This window comes from Cebidichthys violaceus, unplaced genomic scaffold (assembly GCF_023349555.1).
Source record: "Cebidichthys violaceus isolate CVI_PGR_0920_01 unplaced genomic scaffold, fCebVio1.0.p SCAF_2, whole genome shotgun sequence".
Classification (NCBI taxonomy): domain Eukaryota; kingdom Metazoa; phylum Chordata; class Actinopteri; order Perciformes; family Stichaeidae; genus Cebidichthys; species Cebidichthys violaceus.
In genome coordinates, this window is record NW_027176372.1 from 5,656,595 (window position 1) to 5,675,824 (window position 19,230).

Consider the following 19,230-nt stretch of genomic DNA (forward strand, 5'->3'; position numbering starts at 1 on the left):
AAGTAGACGAGACCATAGGGAGAAGATTTTTACATTGTTAGCTGTTCATGATTTTGGCAAAATCAATGCTGCCTGGCGGCAGCTGCTCCAGCCAGTAGCGGAGCTTCCCCTCGCTGCTCTGCCAGTCCCCACCGGGAGACAACAAAGACACCAGACCTGCTGACGAGAAGGGTGGAGAAAATCTAAAGGGGCTGTCAAAATCAGCACACACTTAAGTTCCTGGTGTAATATGAACCTTTAATTAACTTGATTCAACACATGAACATGCACTCTGCTCACATGAGCAGAATTGTAGCCTGCGGCAGAAATAGCCAATTATATTACAGTGGCGACTGGGTCTGCCCACTTTCTGTCAAAAAGAAAAGCAGGTGAAAGTCTTGCGAGCAGGACAGGAATAGTAGTTGTGCGCTCAGGGATTACAGCATGCGCTCAAAGCATGGTCCTCTCCTGGCAGGTTTCAACATTACTTGTGCAAGAAGAGCTATATTCTGCACGCAATCGATGTGAAAGCACTTGCAAAAGTAATAAGTAGGCGCAGCTCCTCTACTTGCAGGGCTGTGACGCGCTCGCTCCTTAAGTTGACATCTGAGACTGCGGAGTGTCTGACCTCCCTGATTGGTCCCTTTTAACTCAGTCTCCAGCCTGACCCGTATCTGTTGTGATCCACACACAACCATTACAATTGTTTTTTTTTCTTCTGGGGTGTCTGGTTTCCTGAGCCTTGTCAGAATTATGTATTTATGTCCCCAGATTAGTTCTTACATTCTCAGGGAACAGTTTAACTGATTCACACACCTGTATTCTATACATAGGCAACATTTGACAGGCATTACATTTATACATTTTTTGTAAATAAAGCCTTTATAAACATTTCTTGATGGAAATCTCAAACACATTTGCACAAAGCACAACCTCTGCCTAAATTTCGGGTTTAGGAAGAGTTTATGCTAACAATCGGTCACAAGACTCCAATTTATGATCAAGTGGGATTCATCACTCAACACACCTGAGAAAAGCAAAATGTGATAATTATGAATGTCTGGTGCATTGGGAGATGACTTCTCTTATTTTATCTTTTAACAGAAATGTAACAGAAATAGGCTGATGCTGCATGAGACCCAATTGTTCACTATGTCTTCACTGTTCAGTTTAATGTGATGGCAGCCTATACGAAGCACTGTCATTGTCATTCGTTTATGCTTCTTTTTACATTATGTTAAGAATGAAAAAAATTCAGCACGCTGATTCTACCAACTCTTATCCAACCGGGGTCACATTTCAGATTTTTATTTGAAAAGACACAAACAGTTATCTTGACCATCAACTTTCACTTCAGTAAAATAAAATATAAAATAAAAAAAAAAACGTTCAATTTGGTAGTGCCTCCTCCCTGCCTCATTGCTTCTTTCATATGCAGAGCACCCTGGATCACTTATCAGGCAGGCATGTGGCAACAATCGCATTACTCAGCAGTTTATGGCAGCAACAACAGCTCCTACTGGAGGGGAATGACAGTTTGTTGCATCCCAACTCTTCATCCGGTTGACTGAAACGAGAAGGCCTTATCCTCTATTGCTCAATGGCAACATCCAGATTCACCCGTTAACTGGAGTCTGCAATATTTTCACACATTTTACAGAGTCCGAACTCGGCTGTTTAAGATGAATGCTATAAAAAGGATGCAAAAAAACTTCAAGATGGACTTTCTTACAGATCTAGGACTTCCATTCATTAAATCAAAAGCTCGGCCTCATCCTAACACACACACAGACATTAGATTTATTTAACTTCCCACCTCCAAGTTGTTGTGAATGCACTATTAAAACAAAATAGCAATAATTAGTGAGATCACGCTACATTATGTAGACGAAGCAGGGCTGTCCTCTGTACAAGCTTTTGAACTATGAACAATTTCTTTGAGCTCTGAACAATTTCTTTGAGCTGAGCAATGACCAAGCTTAAGTGTTTCAGATGATGGAGGCAAAGAACATGAAGCCTATATGATGTCTTAGACACACAAAAAGAACCTTTACTACCTCAGAATGCAAATGAACAGCTTTGTAAAAATAATCATACATTACATTGTTTTTGAGACAATTAAATTACTGACATGATAGCATAGGACATGGAGGAGCATACATTGACACATCTTTTGACTAAAGAATTGTACTGCCAAAACACAGTAGAATAATATATTATGGTGAGAATGACTAAGATTCAGCTCGTCACTCAAGACTGCCACCCTCCCCACCCAGTCCACCGCCGAGCCAGACAGTCCCATGTCATGGAAACCCAGTGACTAGTGCAAAGGTCTACTGCTGGCCTTCTTTCTTCTCTCCCTCTGATGAGCTGCTGCTGCTGCTGCTGCTGCCGCCGCTGCCGCCGCCGTCCCGCTCTGCCGCCATCTGCAGGAAGAAATTCATTTGTTCGTGTTGATTGACATGCTTGGTCAGACTGGAGCCGTTACACTGTATTGTACAGCTAAGCCACTCCCTATTCACTTTCTTGAGATTTCTGTCAGTAACAACTATGTCATTTGGTACAAAAATATAGACAGTGGCAGGTCTGCTAATGTACCAGTTGAATAAACATTCAATAATGTCAATCGTCTTCAGGCAAGCATAATACCAGCTGAAACAATTTGTTAATTAATCTAGAAATCCATGCACAAAAAAGTAGTAAGTGGTCAAAAATGGCACACAGTCCTTAGTTACTTAGTGGTATGTGAATAGTAAACCAAGTCTTGGTCTGACAAACAATTTGATATTATCACTAAGTTTTTTTTCATGATTTCATAGACCAAAAGATTAATAGTTTAATCTGAAAAGCATCCTCATAAATTACAGTCCTACAAAATAAAATGTTACGGACGCTGTCATTGTCTTTGGCCCGTAGTTCTCTGCAACAGTCGCGTTCCTACCTTCTTGTAGGCCATTTCAAAGAGCTTTAGTGAGGCCTGCTGCAGGCTGGTGGCCGCCTGTTTGATGTTCTCTCCTGTTTCCGAGTCCTTGTTGGCCAGAAGATCCCGGACCTTTGAGATCTCCTCCTTCAGCTTGGTGCACTGGGAGTGGACAAATCAGAGAGGAAACAAAGAATAAAGCTAGGCCATGTGTTAAAGACATAAGCAGTACAAAGTGGTGGCTCACCAACAACAACAACAACATTAATGGCAGGGTTCAAAGCCTTATTTCCAGTTTGTGGTTACTTTCTGCATCACAGTCACTCTTTCAGACCGCTAGATGATAAGGCCTCATGCAGCAACATTCTCTGAAACTTCTCTTGTTTTTCAGTTAAGAGATAAACAAGAGAAGTCAACTCCAGGTAAGACGGTCGTTATTCAAATCTACGCTGAATGATGATTCCCACTTGATCATACATAGGTGTGTGTGGCCGATTGATTAATAGCATAGGTAATATATGTATAGCTAAACACTATACAAGAGCAGGTGTGCAAACACAACAAGATGTTTTTTTCTCATCTTGCCAAGAGTGGCCTCGACCACTCGTACGATGTTCGTTTACTATAGAAGAGATGAGACCAGCGTGAGATTAAAGATGGCCGCTAGATTACAAAACAACAAAATTAAACCCCCTTTCTACTCCCCTTTATTTGAAATAACACAACCAATCGATCGGGAAGACTAGATCGATGAATGTTTAAACTGACTTTGCACCAAAAATAGGGCAAGACGAGGACAACCAGCAAGAGATCCTGGTAACCCGACTCCATTCACATCTCCCCTGATAGATCATGCTGTACTGAGGACAGTGATGATTTCAATTCACTAACTCTCTGGACTAGATCCAAGAACAGCTTTTGTTGAAGGAATTCCAGCAGCGACATGAAAGCCTGGCATTCAATCGGGAACAAACAACAGCACTAACATAAAAAACAAAACAAATCCCTCCAAAACTCCAGACAGTACAGAGCAGGATTTGAACTTCAGGGTTAACTCACTTCTTACCGAGGTACACCGAACACCTCTAACCTGCTCTGGAGCAGGCCTCCGTTCAAATTTGATTTGTAGCGCGTCACGCAGCGATAGCGATTTGTAATTTCGCAGCATGAGAGACAACCCTTTTCCCGGTATCCCACAGCGCACGCAGGACGGCCGATTAAGGAATCAAAATTTCCCCAGATACAATTTTTGACATTACATTTCACTAATTACATTTTCACTAATTCTCAAATTCACAAACATACACCCAAGCCCCATAGAGGCAGATTTAAACAGGTACAACATCACTGCAAACAATTGAAAGCAAGGACTATGACTTAAGGAGCAATTCCCCCCAGACGTAAAATGTTATTCACAATCAAGAAATAAAACCTTGAAGATGGAATAAAAACACTTCAGTCGATAAGCACACGATGGCAAACTATCGTGACAAAAAAAAATAACCCTCTGGCTTCTCTGTCTCACCTTAGCTCTCTAGAAACATTGAATATAAAAAGGCATAATTTAGTTTGTTTGTTAGTTTTGTTAACTTTCTTAGATGTATCGCGATTCTCTCCTAAAACATCATGACTCGATATGGAAATTGTCAACGTTGTGATCGCCTGGAACAATGTGACACTCCATCCATTCCTTACGGAGTACATGTGCGTCTTGTTTGTGTTCTAAGCTAAGCCAAATACAAGTGGAGTTCAGGTGAGGGTCAGCAGTCGAACAGGATACGATCCCATCGGCACCCCCCGGCTTAAAAGCCAACGTATGGAAGCATTTTGCTCCTTCATCCTCCGCCCGACTAGTACAGTGTGAAGTGAACCATGAGGTAGATTGGGCCTTTATTTTGCCAAAGATTTCCACCCCTACTCAGTCTCTGCGAATCAGAGCTTTCGTGCTACGTTGCACACTTCGGAACCGAGATACAACATTAATCTCAACGTTTTTACGGACACAGCTGTACTCTACAACTAAACCAAAGCTACGGTCATGGAGTCACTGAGGAAAGCGGGTAGGATGGCAGTAACGCGCTGTGTGGCATCCATCACCACAGAATCTAGTGTACACTTTATCACTATATGTACACTTTAGCCACATGTTCCAGAAAGTGTTATTTTTGTACAAGAGCTGAATGCTCATTGCCTATAACAGGAGGATTTGTTTGAAGAGGAGTCTTTATTACTTATTTGAGTATAAGGGCAGCTTGTTATGTCACATGACTCAGAACATGCGGAATTATGTGTTTTTACTATGAGGATTGCTGCTATAGGCACAATTCTGTTTATTTTCTTGTTGCTTCTCTTTGCAATGCTTGGAAATGTAACTGTCCAGTTGACACATCTCTTGTATTTGTTGCTAATATTGACTAAATAACAGATAATGGAAGTAAATTCATCTGTTTTTTTAATTATAGATCTTTACAAATAGCAAATAGTCACAGTGAGAAAAAATAAATCAGGTATAGAAAAAAAAATCAAGAATAATCGATAATCGTTTCATAATCGCATCGTAGTCCACTGACTGGAATCGTGAGGGGTCCCGACCAACCATCACCACATAAACACACATTCAAAACCCAAACAACAAACTAACACTACTGTCAACAATACTGACTCCATCATCTGGTCTCCATCAACTTCAATTTGTCATTGGAACATCCGTGGAATCGGTGCACAGACGAGGATATTTAGGGTATTCAAAAACATAAAAAATATACAAGTAGACATATGCCTTCAACAAACTTATACATGCAAAATCATGAACGCCACAATTCAATCAAATCGTCTTTGCCCATTTCAACTCCAGGCAAAGAGGGATAGCTAGATTTTAACCAGTAACTACATTCTTTTACAAATCTCAGACAGACATACTAATACATTGTTTTACTTTTTACTATCACGCTCCCATCTCCCTCACCAAGAATATCAACTATTCTCCCAAACCATCCAGCAGATGGTGAGGTAATACATCTTTCCTCAATGAGCACTACTTGGATAACTATCTTGAAAACGAGTGGGCTTCCTTCCCTGGAATAACAACACCATCGCCACACTAGCCCCCGTTTACAATCGATAAACATCTGAAATAAAGCAACAATTCAAACTTCCCTTCATCATGAACACTGCTATAATCTGTCTTTTAATAAAACCCGATTACCCTAGCTCTAACTTAACAAATGGAAACAGTTATTCAGTTTATCATCCACTCAGACCAAATCTAATAACCCATTAAACATTTTAAGTTAATCCACTGCGCATCTCACAAACAGCCATAGTGTCATTGGATGCAGAAAAAGTGTTTGATCAAGTAAGTTTATTTTCTCCACAAAAGAAAAACAATGGTTTTGGTGAATCATTTATCCAATGAGTTTGGATTATGAACTCATTACAAATGGCCATGATCAGCACCCACAAGGCAAAGATGCCCACTCTCTCCATCTTTATTCAGAGCATCCGTCAAACATAATCACAGGAATTTAAACTAAAATGTGCACTGTATGATCAGCCTTTACGCAGTTCTACAGAACACTTTGTCTTCATTACTCAAAGCCATCTGCTTCATAAACACAATCTCAGATTACACCATCAACTGGTCTAAATCCACCATTCTCCCACTCGGACATAACAGCTGGGATGTGGCTGTCCAAAACTCAGCCCCTCCCTGCTCACTGGTAATATCATAGGCTGTAGAGTAAGTTTCTCTCAACTTCAACCCACAGCAGAGGACAACCAATGCTGGATGACTCTACCAATCAAATCATTAAACTAAGATCTTCACCCACTAACCTCAGGCCAGTTCAACATCCCTACCACAAATAAACAAGATGATTTCCATGTTCGACCTAACAATGTCCATCCCTTCAGAAATATGGGAACTTACCGACACATGAAAACTAAAAACATCTTCTCTACATCCACCAGCACAAAAAGGCAATCTTTCATTACAAGATTTTTTTAGAGAACACTAAACAAGGAAAAGACTGTTTAAGATGAGTTTTACAGACTGAAATGTGTCCCACACGTCACACAAAACACCAGATACACCTACATGTATGCCACATGGGACTGCACACCAATTAAACTGTTCTGGTGGAGAAACCCTGACAACCGTCTCTCCCCTTGCGCTTTGATCTGGGGCCTCCCACGCTTATACTGCCCCCCCTTCCCATGCACAAAAAAATTAAGATTTAAGTTTAACCTCATCAGCTGGAAGCTGGTCCTTGAACTCCTCCATCTTGGATTCTGTGTCATGGACGATGCCCTCTGCCATGTTAACGGCCTCCACTCGGTCCTGTGCACAATAAAATGAGGCTTATAAAAAGGAGACAACAGCACTGGTTTGAAGTCACACAGCATTAAATAGATCAGTGAATGACAATATGTCACAGGGATCCAGACTAAACTTTTCCACTGGTAGCCTGGTGTGCATGTGCGTGATACCTGAGTGTTCAAGATGTGTCAGATAGGTATAGAAAGTAAGTACAGTAGTCAGTATGAACTTGCCCTACGGTATGAATTTTGATGATACTGACCTACTTTATTAACGGCACAGTAATAAAATTGTTGTAGGACTTGTCGTCATTAGCCTGCACCAGCAAATCGTCTGGAAAAAGTGAGCCAGAAGGGGCCAAGCCCATGCTTCTTTGTATGGAAATCAAGAAATGCGCATGATTTCTTCATCGCACCCTTTTTTGGGGACAGCATGGTATTAATCAGTAGCTGTGACAATCCAGACGCTTGAGACTGCTCAACATCTAGATGACTTTTGAGATGTAATGGACCGAGGCTGATGTCCCGCTCCATAACGATCATCATACACTTGCATGAATGTGATCACGTACAAAATTGTCACAATCTGGAGCTCTGTGTAGAGATGCTGTGAACTCACGAAAGATTTAAACTACTTCAAATGCATAGACTCATTATTATCTTGTTAATTCACTTCACTGTTTTCCAGTCTTTACCTTTCTCCTCCTGTCCTCCTCAGCGTACTTTTCAGCATTTTTGACCATGTTCTCGATGTCATCTTTACTGAGACCTCCTGATGACTGGATCACAACTGAGCAGAGTGCAGAGAGACGAGATGTTTAGACCCTTAACACGCGGAGTTTGACATTTAGATCTGCTAATTAAAACTAATGAAAACAAAGTCACAAGGAGCCAAGCTCCCAAAATGCTGTTTCATTAATACACCATTAAGCCAAATATTCAGTGTAGGTTTACTGAGGCAACTTTTTGTTGCCAATCTTATTGACTATTCTCAAGACATTACGGATTAGTCCTCAGTGGTTATTGCTACATTAACATTAGCATTGAGAATTCATTTATTCTTCCTGAAAACTATGTTCAGAAATAATATGAACAAAATGCTGTTAATGTATCTTCAGTTCAATGAATGACACTGACTCTGCTGTTCTCGGCCTGTTCCCTTGTCCTTGGCGGAGACGTGGACGATGCCGTTGGCGTCGATGTCGAAAGTGACCTCAACCTGTGGAACACCGCGGGGGGCAGGGGGGATTCCCACCAGAGTGAACTGACCGAGCACCTTGTTGTCTGCTGCCATCTCTCTTTCTCCCTGACACACCTTGATCTCTACCTGAGTCTGTCCATCAGCCGCTGTGGAGAACACCTGAAGGAGAGCAGATAGAGTTACTTTAAAAAAAAAATGTTTGCACTTACAACACAAATCAGAGGCAATAGAAAGAGGCAAATAGTTCATTCTGGGCAAAATCAATTCTGACATGCTGCACAGCTGGTTCCAGTACCTGGCTCTTCTTGGTGGGAATTGTGGTGTTCCTGTTGATGAGTTTGGTGAAGACTCCGCCGAGGGTCTCAATACCCAGAGACAACGGTGTCACATCCAACAGCAGCACATCAGTGACATCACCGGCCAAAACACCACCCTGGATGGCTGCTCCTATGGCGACGGCCTCATCGGGGTTGACGGACTTGCTGGGAGCGCGGCCGAACAGATCCTGAACGGTTTGTTGAACCTGCAGAGACAAACGCCTCACGTTACACTAGAACAGCAATGATGATCATTCTAATGTGTGACTGTTACCTCCTGCCACAAAACCCTGTAATCATGTACACATTTTAGGTATTGTGTTGGTTTGTTGGCAGTTTGTCACCTTCATCTTTACATCAAGGACCATAGTGGAAGTCCATCTTAGACTTACATCTGCCCATAACAATAACTTTAAATCTATTTATCTATCAACTATTTTACTGATTGACTGTCGAGTAATCTAAACTATACATTTTTCCTGAAAAAAAAAAAAAAAGATCAATTCAAAAATTTCATTTAGGTTCATTTCCTTATGACAAAGTGTATATTGTCATTGTATAATGCAGCACAAACAAAACGAAATATGCTACCCCTGAAACCTTACATAAAGGTTTTGTAACAAAGTATCCCCATATATAAGCTCCCCATATCCTAGCCACTTACCCGTTTAAAAAATAAATTAAAAACACCTCTACAATTTTTCATCAAGGCAGCATAAATAGTCACAGCAGCGCATCTGAACACCACCCAGTCTTCCTCCATGCCACAAGGCGCTGCCACGCTCACCCACTCAAAACTCAGCTGCTAAGCTTGTGTTGAGGCTTGAGACTTTTGCCGGCAGGTGAGCTCTGTGCTCTGAGGCATGGCAGAAGACCGGGTGCCAATGTGTCAATTTATATATTAATGATGTTGATGCATTTTTTGCATCAACTCCAACCTTAACTTATCGCGGCAGCCCTAATGGGATTGGTGTCATCCGTGACATTTTTGTAGCTGTATGGTATTTATTGTCCTTCTCATTATGTCAACTCAACTTACTTAAAATATCTTTGTTAGGCCCTGTGGTATCAGAGGTCACACTGTGATAAGTACCTTGGGCATACGGCTCATGCCTCCAACCAGCAGCACCTCGCCTATGTCTCCCTTGGACACCTCTGCGTCCTGCATGGCCTTCTGACAGGGAGCCACAGTGCGTCGGATCAAGTCAGCCACAATGCCTTCAAATTGAGAGCGAGTCAGCTTCATGTTGAGATGTTTGGGACCAGAGGCATCCATTGTCAGGTAGGGAAGGTTGATGTCGGTCTGAAAGAGAGAATCAACATGCTACTTCTCGGCTTTGCGTTAACCCGTCTGCTTCCGGCTGGCGACCTGAGGCTGCTGCGTGAACATCGAAATCATGACGGGAAAAAGAATTCTCTCGTTGAAAAACTTTTGAAGCTTCTGACAAACGAGGCTTCAAGACACAGCAGCGAAAATGTACTTAGTGTTAATGATCTCATGTTCCTCCAGCTACCTTGTGTTGTCTACTCAAACAAGCAAGTGAAAACACAAAAGCTCACAGAGACAGTAGTTGTGGTTGAGCGGGCCTAAAATAAGCTATTTTATGCACTACTAATTTAACTTTTACAATACTGTAATTTCAAAAGCGTTCCAAATAGCTGTACCGTGTTCTTAAACAGTCTATAAAAATTAATAGCGACGGTGTCTAGTACATTACATGAATATAAAAGTTCAATTTTGTTTCCTGTTGATTAACAAATCCTCAATGCTCCCATTGGAGTCTTCTTGATCTTACATATGCTACCGGCTAACGAATGAAGGTTCTGTTCAGTTCCATTATGATGCGTTCAGGCTCTGTTCAGTGAAAATGAGAATTGGGCTAAGGTAAATTGTAACATTATCCTGATGTGTTCACATGTAATGTGGGAGATGTTTTCACAGCAACATAAATAGATATGAGAGATCACTTATAACTTGTTTACACTACCTCTAGGCATCTTATAATAAATCATTAGAATATCATTTCGAATTTTTGATGGTTTACTGACTTCAGAGCGGTTGAAATTATTTTTGGGACGGATGGATCCTTGGAGACCAGCTGCTATAATTAAACAACAAAGGGATCTGTATCTGCCAGTATGGATCATCAATGATCTGCAATTAGTATCAGCGGCAAAAAAAAGAGTGACCAGGGATCTCTAAAAGTTAGATTTGCTCCCTTTTTTCTTTTGTGCCGATCCGATATTTAAACTGATCTGTGAGTTGTATGATCCGTTGCACCACTCACTGTTATGTACCTCAGAAATAATGCCAAATAAATGGGCAATAATACAACGACTCTAAAGTCAGTGTAAACCTTCAAAAATTCTAAATGTTATCCTTTTACTACGTTAAAGTAATTTATAGTGTTCTTTCATAAAGGCACACAATTCAAATGATTAGGAAATAAAAGATTGTATTTTCATTGATTAAAACAAATCTTGTCATTAGTAGTTTTAATGCTGTATTATAAGCTGTTTAGAGCTAGTGTTAACAGGACATACAGTAGTTCCTTTTGTAATATCTATTTATGTTGCTGAGAAAACTATTGGATTTATTCAAGTTTCTCACCAACACTACATTTTACATGTGAAAACTGACCACTAATATCCAAAGAATGCGCCTAAACATTATCCTTTGGCAATAACATGTAAAACAGAATATGCTGTTGACATGACCCGTATCAAACTCGGAGTATTGACATATTCGGAATATTAGAGTGCATTTAAAATGTTGTCAGCGATGATGAGGGTGGTCCTCATCTGTGTACCTGCAGTGAAGAGGACAGCTCACACTTGGCCTTCTCAGCCGCCTCTCGGACTCGCTGAAGCCCCATGTTGTCTTTCATCAGATCTACACCAGACTGAAGTGACGAGACAAAACACATGAAATCCTTAAAATACAGACTGAACTACAGGTGAAAAGGTTTATCTAAAAAAAAAAAAAGGAAAAAAAAAGGTAGAAACCTAAATTATTACCTCTTTCCTGAACTCCTTCACAATGTGTTGGAGGAGGTGCTGGTCGAAGTCCTCTCCCCCCAGGAAAGTGTCGCCGTTGGTGGACTTCACCTCAAAAACTCCCTTCTGGATCTCCAGGACTGAGATATCAAACGTACCTCCACCCAGATCATACACAGCAATACTGGAAACAAACGCAAGTCAAACAAACAAAACTCAATACAATACCAAGCAATTTCAGCGTTTCCCTGTGCAAACGTACTATGCTGTCTCTTTCTGTGTTGGTTGTTGTAGTGAACGTTCTCTACTTACATTTTATCCTGGGTTTTTTCCAGGCCGTAGGCCAGAGCAGCGGCTGTCGGCTCGTTGATTACACGCAGGACGTTCAGACCAGAGATCTGACCAGCATCTTTGGTAGCCTAAAGAAATCACACATTTGGGACTGTTGTTGCTGCTCAGCAAATGTTTTGTCCACACTTCTAGAAAAGGAATATCGAACTGAACAAGAATGATCCAAGACCACCGCTTATTCTCCAACAAACATATTATACAGGTTCTTGCCTATATTAAGTGCCCTCCAAACTAGCACAGGGGTTACAGAGGGTAAATGTCTTAAAAAAGAAAACAAAAAAAGATTCAGAAACTCAAAAACTGCTGGTTTGTAAGACTACACAGGCTGATTTAAGAACAGATCATATAAACTGGGAAGGGGACATTGAATTTGTCGATATATTGTAGTAAATAAATACAATACACAAATGTCATGCCAACTGTGAGTGACTGCATGTTTCCCTATTTGTAGTCTGCCAGTAACAAAGGGAGTTGAATTTAAAATATAATCTTTAAAACTCTGGGGTTGACTTTAGTGGAGACACCTTAAAGCTGTTCTTTCTGAAACACAACACCTTGTCTGACTGTTGTGGTGCTCATTTAAATAGTTTTATAGAAGTGTCAATCAGACAGATTCTACTCCGAATGGATAAATCGGTGCCCTTCAGACTGTAGTGCGAGAGAGGCATGAAGTGTGTGGGTACCTGTCTCTGAGAGTCGTTAAAGTAAGCTGGTACAGTGACCACAGCATTCTTCACTTTGGTTCCCAGATAGTTCTCTGCAACACAAATACCAAATAATGAACAAAACTGACGGTCACATATGGATGATGTAAATATCTATTCAGTGCCGTTTCAGTCATACCTGCAGTCTCCTTCATCTTCATCAGGACGAAGGCTCCAGCCTGGCTGGGAGAGTACATCTTCCCATTAACCTCGACCCAAGCATCACCGTTAGATGCGCGCACAATCTTGAACGGGACGTTCTTTCTGTTAACGTAAAAAAACAACAACACATTTAACTAAGATTGATGATTCTAGTTAAGTTTTGAAACAATTTTGTGTAAAATCTCAAACATGTACTGATTATTTTGTTGTTTATCCGGGTACACATCGTTTTAGTAGTGTATCCAAAATAGAATTATACCCTCCCAGGAAAGTAGGGGTGTGATTTCTATTCTCCGAGTCAGGGTGTGATTCAGAACTATTTTGGATTCAAATTTGATTCAGTACACTGGGGTGCTGATGCAGGATCTATTCCAAGCCACTGTGCGCAATGAAGGCGGTGTTGAAAATGATGGCATGAAAGCAAAGTCGGTGCGTGCGTTACTCATGCTAAGCTTGCACAAATAAACACTTGTTACAAAAACATTTTCATATTTCTTAGTTATACAAAAAAATTGAATTGAAAAAAACAACATATTTTTGTAATATAGTTTTTCTGAATGAACGATAAAACTAACTATCAGAACATTAACGTTAACTCTGCCATCATTATGCTTGCTGTTGAATTATTCCTTGTTCAGTTACATTTCATTTAATGTAAGTGATGTGTGACTCATGTCATGCGGTGCATTCAGTGCGCGTGATGCAAACAGCTGCTTTTTCTTCTTTAACACTCAAATATTCATTTTCATATCCTAATGCAACATCTAGTGCATTTTGTAGGAAAAAAAGTTTTCAAAAATCGATTTTTGGAAGCTGTGAATCAATTGAGATTCCTACATGTATCGATCCCCCCCACACCTACAGGAAACTTACAAGTCTTTCTGGACCTCAGCATCGTCATAGCGACGTCCAATCAGTCTCTTGGTGGCATACAGTGTGTTCTGAGGGTTGGTGACAGACTGGCGTTTAGCGGGCATGCCCACCAGACGCTCCCCGTCTGCTGTGAAAGCGACGACAGAAGGCGTCGTTCTGGCTCCCTCTGCGTTCTCCAACACCTGAGAGGCCAAAAGAAAACCTTTAGCTGCTTCATCAAACTTCAGACCGTCTTCTACAATGACGGATGCTCCATCCGACCGCCTTGTTTACTCCAAGCGGCCTGTCAAACTATTGCCCCTCATCTGGGTTATAGTCTCTTACAGATTTTCAAATCAAAATGAAAGTGTCTCGTAATGTCTCGTTGTTTGAAAACAGATCCTTAGTGCCATAAACCTAAAGTGAAAACTAGTAACCCGATTTAAGAATGTCCTCAAGATAAAGATTATGTTGTTTGGACAAACACCTCAAGCTAATAAGGCAACTTCTGTCATTCAGTTACACTGAAGGACGACGATCCTCTGCTCTCATCATATACTCTGAGGAGCTGAAATATGGTTAGCAATATCGATAGCCCTCGTGTTTTTATACAATCAAAAATCTTTTTTTACATCATTTACAAATATGTATAGTAGGTAAGACTCAAAGAGCAATCTCTATGCAAGACCCAAGAAATCAGACATCATAAAGGCCACCAATTGTTATTGGCATTTACTAAATGTCAGAAGTTCCAAATGCCGTTTTAAAATAACTGCATTACAGTCTGGTGAAACAGCTTTTGCAAATTGTGAGCCTGAGGAAATAATAACTAATTTTACGGCAACGTTAATGTATTGAACCCCTATCACAAAGCCTTTCTTGACCAGTCAGTATTAACAATGAAGCCTAAGATTTATTCAAAATGTATTCATTTGCAAAGGTTTCTCCTCCTTCCAGTAAACACTAACTAATACTATTCAGGAAACTTGTGCAAAATTTAATCAAAATTCATGAATATGCCAGGATCAACCGTAACCCTTCCTGTGTCACATTGAGCAGTTGCATGTTAATACACTAAAAGGCAGAACATGGTGTGTGTCTGGATGTGGCCACTAGTTAGATAGAAAGCTACATGTGAAGGGCAGAGATTCTGAAGCACACTGAAGTCACATTAACACGGTCAACCCAAGGATGTTTCCAACTAAGCCGTTTCCAAAACACATCTCACGAGCGCTGCTGATGACCTACAAACATTTAACTTTCAATTTTAACACATTGAACCGTCGAGCACAAAAAGCGCACATGTTGACATACCGCGCTATCTATAAGAGACATGTGATGTGTTTGTTCATCCTCACCTTGGCCTGTTTCCCCTCCATGACGGCAACACATGAGTTAGTGGTTCCAAGGTCAATTCCAATGACTGAGCCCTTGATCGCCTCTGACCTACAACAGTGAAGACATACACAAATATTAGGGTTTGTTTAAGGAACAGTGTGCAACATTTAGGGGGCATTATTGGCAGCAATGGAATACAATATTCATCACTATGTTGTAATCAGTGTATAATTACCTGAAACTAAGAATAGTACTGTTTTCGGTAGCTTAGAAAAAGCGGTTTATATCTACACAGGGGGCGGGTCTACAGCAGGGGGCGGGTCTACAGCTGCCCATTAGGACACGGACTGTGGCAAGAGCCATCTGTGTGTTACGTTGCCTGAATGTATGTATGTAGGGATGCATTCCGAAACCCGGTATTAAACATGCCCCGGTGCTAATTTACCTGAGTATTGATAAGCCCCGACGTAACTGGTGTTTTTAATAGTACTTTTTAATGTTTTGATGCCGCTATGCTTTTGTATTACACAAAAAGCACGTACGATCAGTCAAAAGCGCATTTTGTAAACTTATCCGCTGGCTGAGACGAAGCAGACAGAAGGACAGAGGACAGGAGGAATGACTGATAATGACGGATGTCTGTGTTCTTCAGTCTTTAGAAACTTCACTCAGAAGTGTTATTTATTTTATTAACATCTTACATTTGTTTCCAGTGAGATATTAATGACTTTGTAGTGACTTTGCTGTTTTAAACATTACAGTTGCTGCTCTAGAAACAATATTTAAATATATTTTCAATATAACTATAACAATGATTTAGTCATGTAGAAAAGCAGAGGATTTATAAGAGTAGCTCCAAGTTGTACTAATATCCTAAAGATGCCTATCCCTACCTGAAGGTCATCATAGTTACCCAAAATGCTTGTAGAGGGGTGAGTAGAGGGGTATTTAGTTGGTTGCAATCTGCAACACACCACTAGATGCCACTAAATCATACACACTAGGCCTTTAAGACATTATTAGGACACAAGTAAAGGAGAGTGCGAGGAACCGGTTGTTTTTGTAGTTCTGCAGGGATTGTGCCCAGAGGGTTCCACAGAGGCCCTAACCACACCATGGTTGGGATTAAGTTCTTTGATCAAATATTGTCAGATCATTGCTCTCATCTTTAAGAGCAGGTTAACTACCCGCTGCATGCTAAGGTGAAGGGCCCTTTCATAGTTGCTTGCAGCTTTAATTATAAATATTTGAATTACTAATATCGTATTATTATCAGCATTATAGAATATTAATATATTATATTGTGTATGATGTTTACTTCATAGGATATTTTTATACTTTATATTCAAAATTGTACTTAGATCCTACTCTCTGGCACTCCAACAACTGAGTACCTATATGAACTATAATTCACCATGATTCATCATTAAAAATATCAAATGTTATGTGCTGGTACTCACGCATAGTCCCTCCTGGACAGAGCTCTGAGAGCATCTGGTTGGAAGCCGCCCGTCCAACATGTCTGTGTATACAGAAAAAAAGCTACAAAGTTACAGTTTGAACTGTTCATACCTTAAGAGGTTATAAGAGATTTCAATGGATTCCAGTGAAGGAAGGTCCCTACTATAAAGTCCAATTTCATGTGACTTCAGTGAACCATTTGAGAAAATTTAAAGGGAAAGTCAGCTCAAATTACACAGTGGTATTCATTATTTCGTAATATTTGAACTATATGCGTCGATTGTTTAATGTTATGCACCATATGCCATGTAAAATGCATTGTATGTGCAACATGCTCTGGCAAAATAAACAGTTATGATCCAGATCATTTTTAAAAATCCTTGGATTTTCACTTTCTCAAAAACTGTACAGTAAAAATCACATGTAATTTGACATAGTCATCCTGAGCAGAAATCCAGTGGAATCTTTAGCTAACCAATAAAATAAATGGTTTTATTACAGATCAAAGATTTATGATCATATTTGAACTTTTGAGCCCCCCTTTTTTTAATAAAAAAACAGTAGTGTTGTAACTTCAGATTGTATTATAGTTGGACTTGATATAAATGGTTCGCAGATGCTTGCTCGCTTAACAGGACTCATGTTGGTCATTGAAGGTCACTGGTCACCTCTTGGAAACAGTGAGACACTTTCATTCAACACACATGCTTACTTAAATCTGGAGAATGAGATACTAATACAGTTATCATTCAAAACCATGTATTGCATGGTGTAACCAGATGGATAGGTGACAGGTAGGACATCCAGTGAAACAGCCGGTGTCAGCCAGCACTAACAGTGAACTCACGCATTGTGTGTAGCGATGGATGGACGGTGGTAACGTTGTTTATCACCCCTCAATATTATGTAACTTATACCGGTTGAACGACACAGGCAGCTTGTGTGAAGCTAACTACAAATGATATCTAAGTAACGTTAGGCCAAAAAAGTTAGTCACGATCAACGTAAAGTAAGCTGGCCTCAAGCTAACACTGTTAGCATGCTAAGCTAGCCGGATGCTTGTCAAATGTTATAACTATGGTCAATGCTGTCATACGTAGAATAATTCATACGAGTATGTTGGTAACTCACCTTTTTAACCAAAGAGGACACATTTCTTGTACAGTTCCTTGTCGGGAGAGTCCTTGAAACGTATCTGGCTACACTCAACATTTTGACAGCTCGGCTAACAGGCCAACTAAATCTAATACAACGACGGCGTCTGGTGTCGAAACGGACTCCCTGAAACGTTGAACGTTGAACAGCTTAAAGATATATCTCCGGATGTCTTTGGGCTTCCAGGCGGCGTATCCAGGGTTGTGCGAACAGTAGAGCTCAGGTCCGGCAGAACTACAACGGCAAAGGAACTGCGAAGCTTCTTCTAGAAGAAATTATCCAACACATGTTACACCATGCACCGCCGAAGGACCCCAACTTGGGTTGTATATTTACTGCCTGTATGGTTTTTAACTGTTAAGAAAATATTTTAGAACTGTGTATTGAATAAAGGTTAACATGTTATTAAATATATGACCGACATAAAGTATTAAAGGTGTTTGATGTAGAAACTAAATAAATGACTTCTAATTTTGCGTTTTTGTGATCATGAACAGTACAGGGCAGGTGACGTTTTACTTAGTGGACATGTGAAGGTCATGATGTAACCGTATCGACGGGTGACGATGTCACGTGTCACGTTCATTCATCATACCTGATGTAAGACGTCTTACATCAGGTATGATGAATGAACGTACCTTTTGTAGCTTTTTTTATTTAGTAACACAGTAATATTACAGTACATTAGTAATATTAATTACTAATGTAAATTCAGATACAATGAATATTCAAATTCAGGTAGGAAGACAAGCAAGTGAATCGAAGTCCAAGAGCCTTGTATAGGAAATTAGCAGTGGAAATTCAACAGGTGAAAACAGTTAACAACATAAGTTAGAATGAAGCAGTGCAGAGGGTGCAAGGACAAAAGGGAATGAAAGAAAGGGGGGGAAGGGGTCAAAGTTTATGGTCAGGATGCGGTCAAAGAGGGTAAGCTAAAGTGATTACAGAAGTGTCCATAGAAGTGTCCATGGATAAGCTGATTTTGGTAATTGCTGATGCAATCAACTGTGCGTTTTAAGTTAAACACACAACAGAGAAAATGTAAATAATTGTGAAGGGGCTGAGAAGTACTTGGCTATGAAAGAGCTAGCATGGGAACAAATCAAAAGAAGACTTGAGATGGAGGGCTTTGGGGAAAAGACTGAATGATTATTCTTCAATGGAACAAAAGGTGTTTAATAACAAATTGTCTGGAATTAAAAGGATGTATCAAAGTTCTCAGAAAGAAACCAAAAAGTATAGAAACCTGGTTTAAACCAGCATTAGATTTTGTGATCCTGATCCATATCATTTGGTGGCGGTAATGCATCATAACGCTGTTCGCCAATCTCCAGAGAACATAGATGAGAAGACGAAGGCTCGTTTGAGATGAGCCAGTCCTGCACAGAATCGACCACATGCGATCGCCACTCAATGCATAGATTAATGATAGGCCCAATCCCAGTGTCCCCCCCAAAGCCTCAAACCCTGAACCCT

The 19,230-nt window shown here is 40.4% G+C and overlaps 1 protein-coding gene across 1 annotated transcript; it reads right to left on the minus strand.

The window, feature by feature from the left end:
- Nucleotides 1–1,271: 1,271 nt before the first annotated feature.
- hspa9 (heat shock protein 9) lies at nucleotides 1,272–18,055 on the minus strand. Its single transcript, XM_068714156.1, has 16 exons — nucleotides 17,731–18,055; nucleotides 16,599–16,660; nucleotides 15,159–15,246; nucleotides 13,822–14,003; nucleotides 12,926–13,050; nucleotides 12,766–12,839; nucleotides 12,044–12,150; nucleotides 11,753–11,915; nucleotides 11,545–11,637; nucleotides 9,828–10,037; nucleotides 8,713–8,940; nucleotides 8,354–8,576; nucleotides 7,912–8,006; nucleotides 7,146–7,238; nucleotides 2,921–3,061; nucleotides 1,272–2,405 (listed from the first exon to the last, which is right to left on the minus strand). Exons 1-16 carry the CDS (start codon nucleotides 17,809–17,811, stop codon nucleotides 2,313–2,315), a joined length of 2,058 nt encoding a protein of 685 aa, XP_068570257.1. The 5' UTR covers nucleotides 17,812–18,055; the 3' UTR covers nucleotides 1,272–2,312.
- Nucleotides 18,056–19,230: the final 1,175 nt, after the last annotated feature.

Bases quoted from the DNA above. Each gene is read 5' to 3' on its own strand.
- hspa9 (XM_068714156.1), bottom strand. From the start codon at position 17,811: ATGTTGAGTGTAGCCAGATACGTTTCAAGGACTCTCCCGACAAGGAAC. The intron at 8,007-8,353 runs GTCAGTGTCATT...CACTCTGCTCAG, and splicing joins AACAGGCCGAGAACAGCAGA to TTGTGATCCAGTCATCAGGA. The intron at 7,239-7,911 runs GTAAAGACTGGA...TATTGTGCACAG, and splicing joins AGGAGGACAGGAGGAGAAAG to GACCGAGTGGAGGCCGTTAA.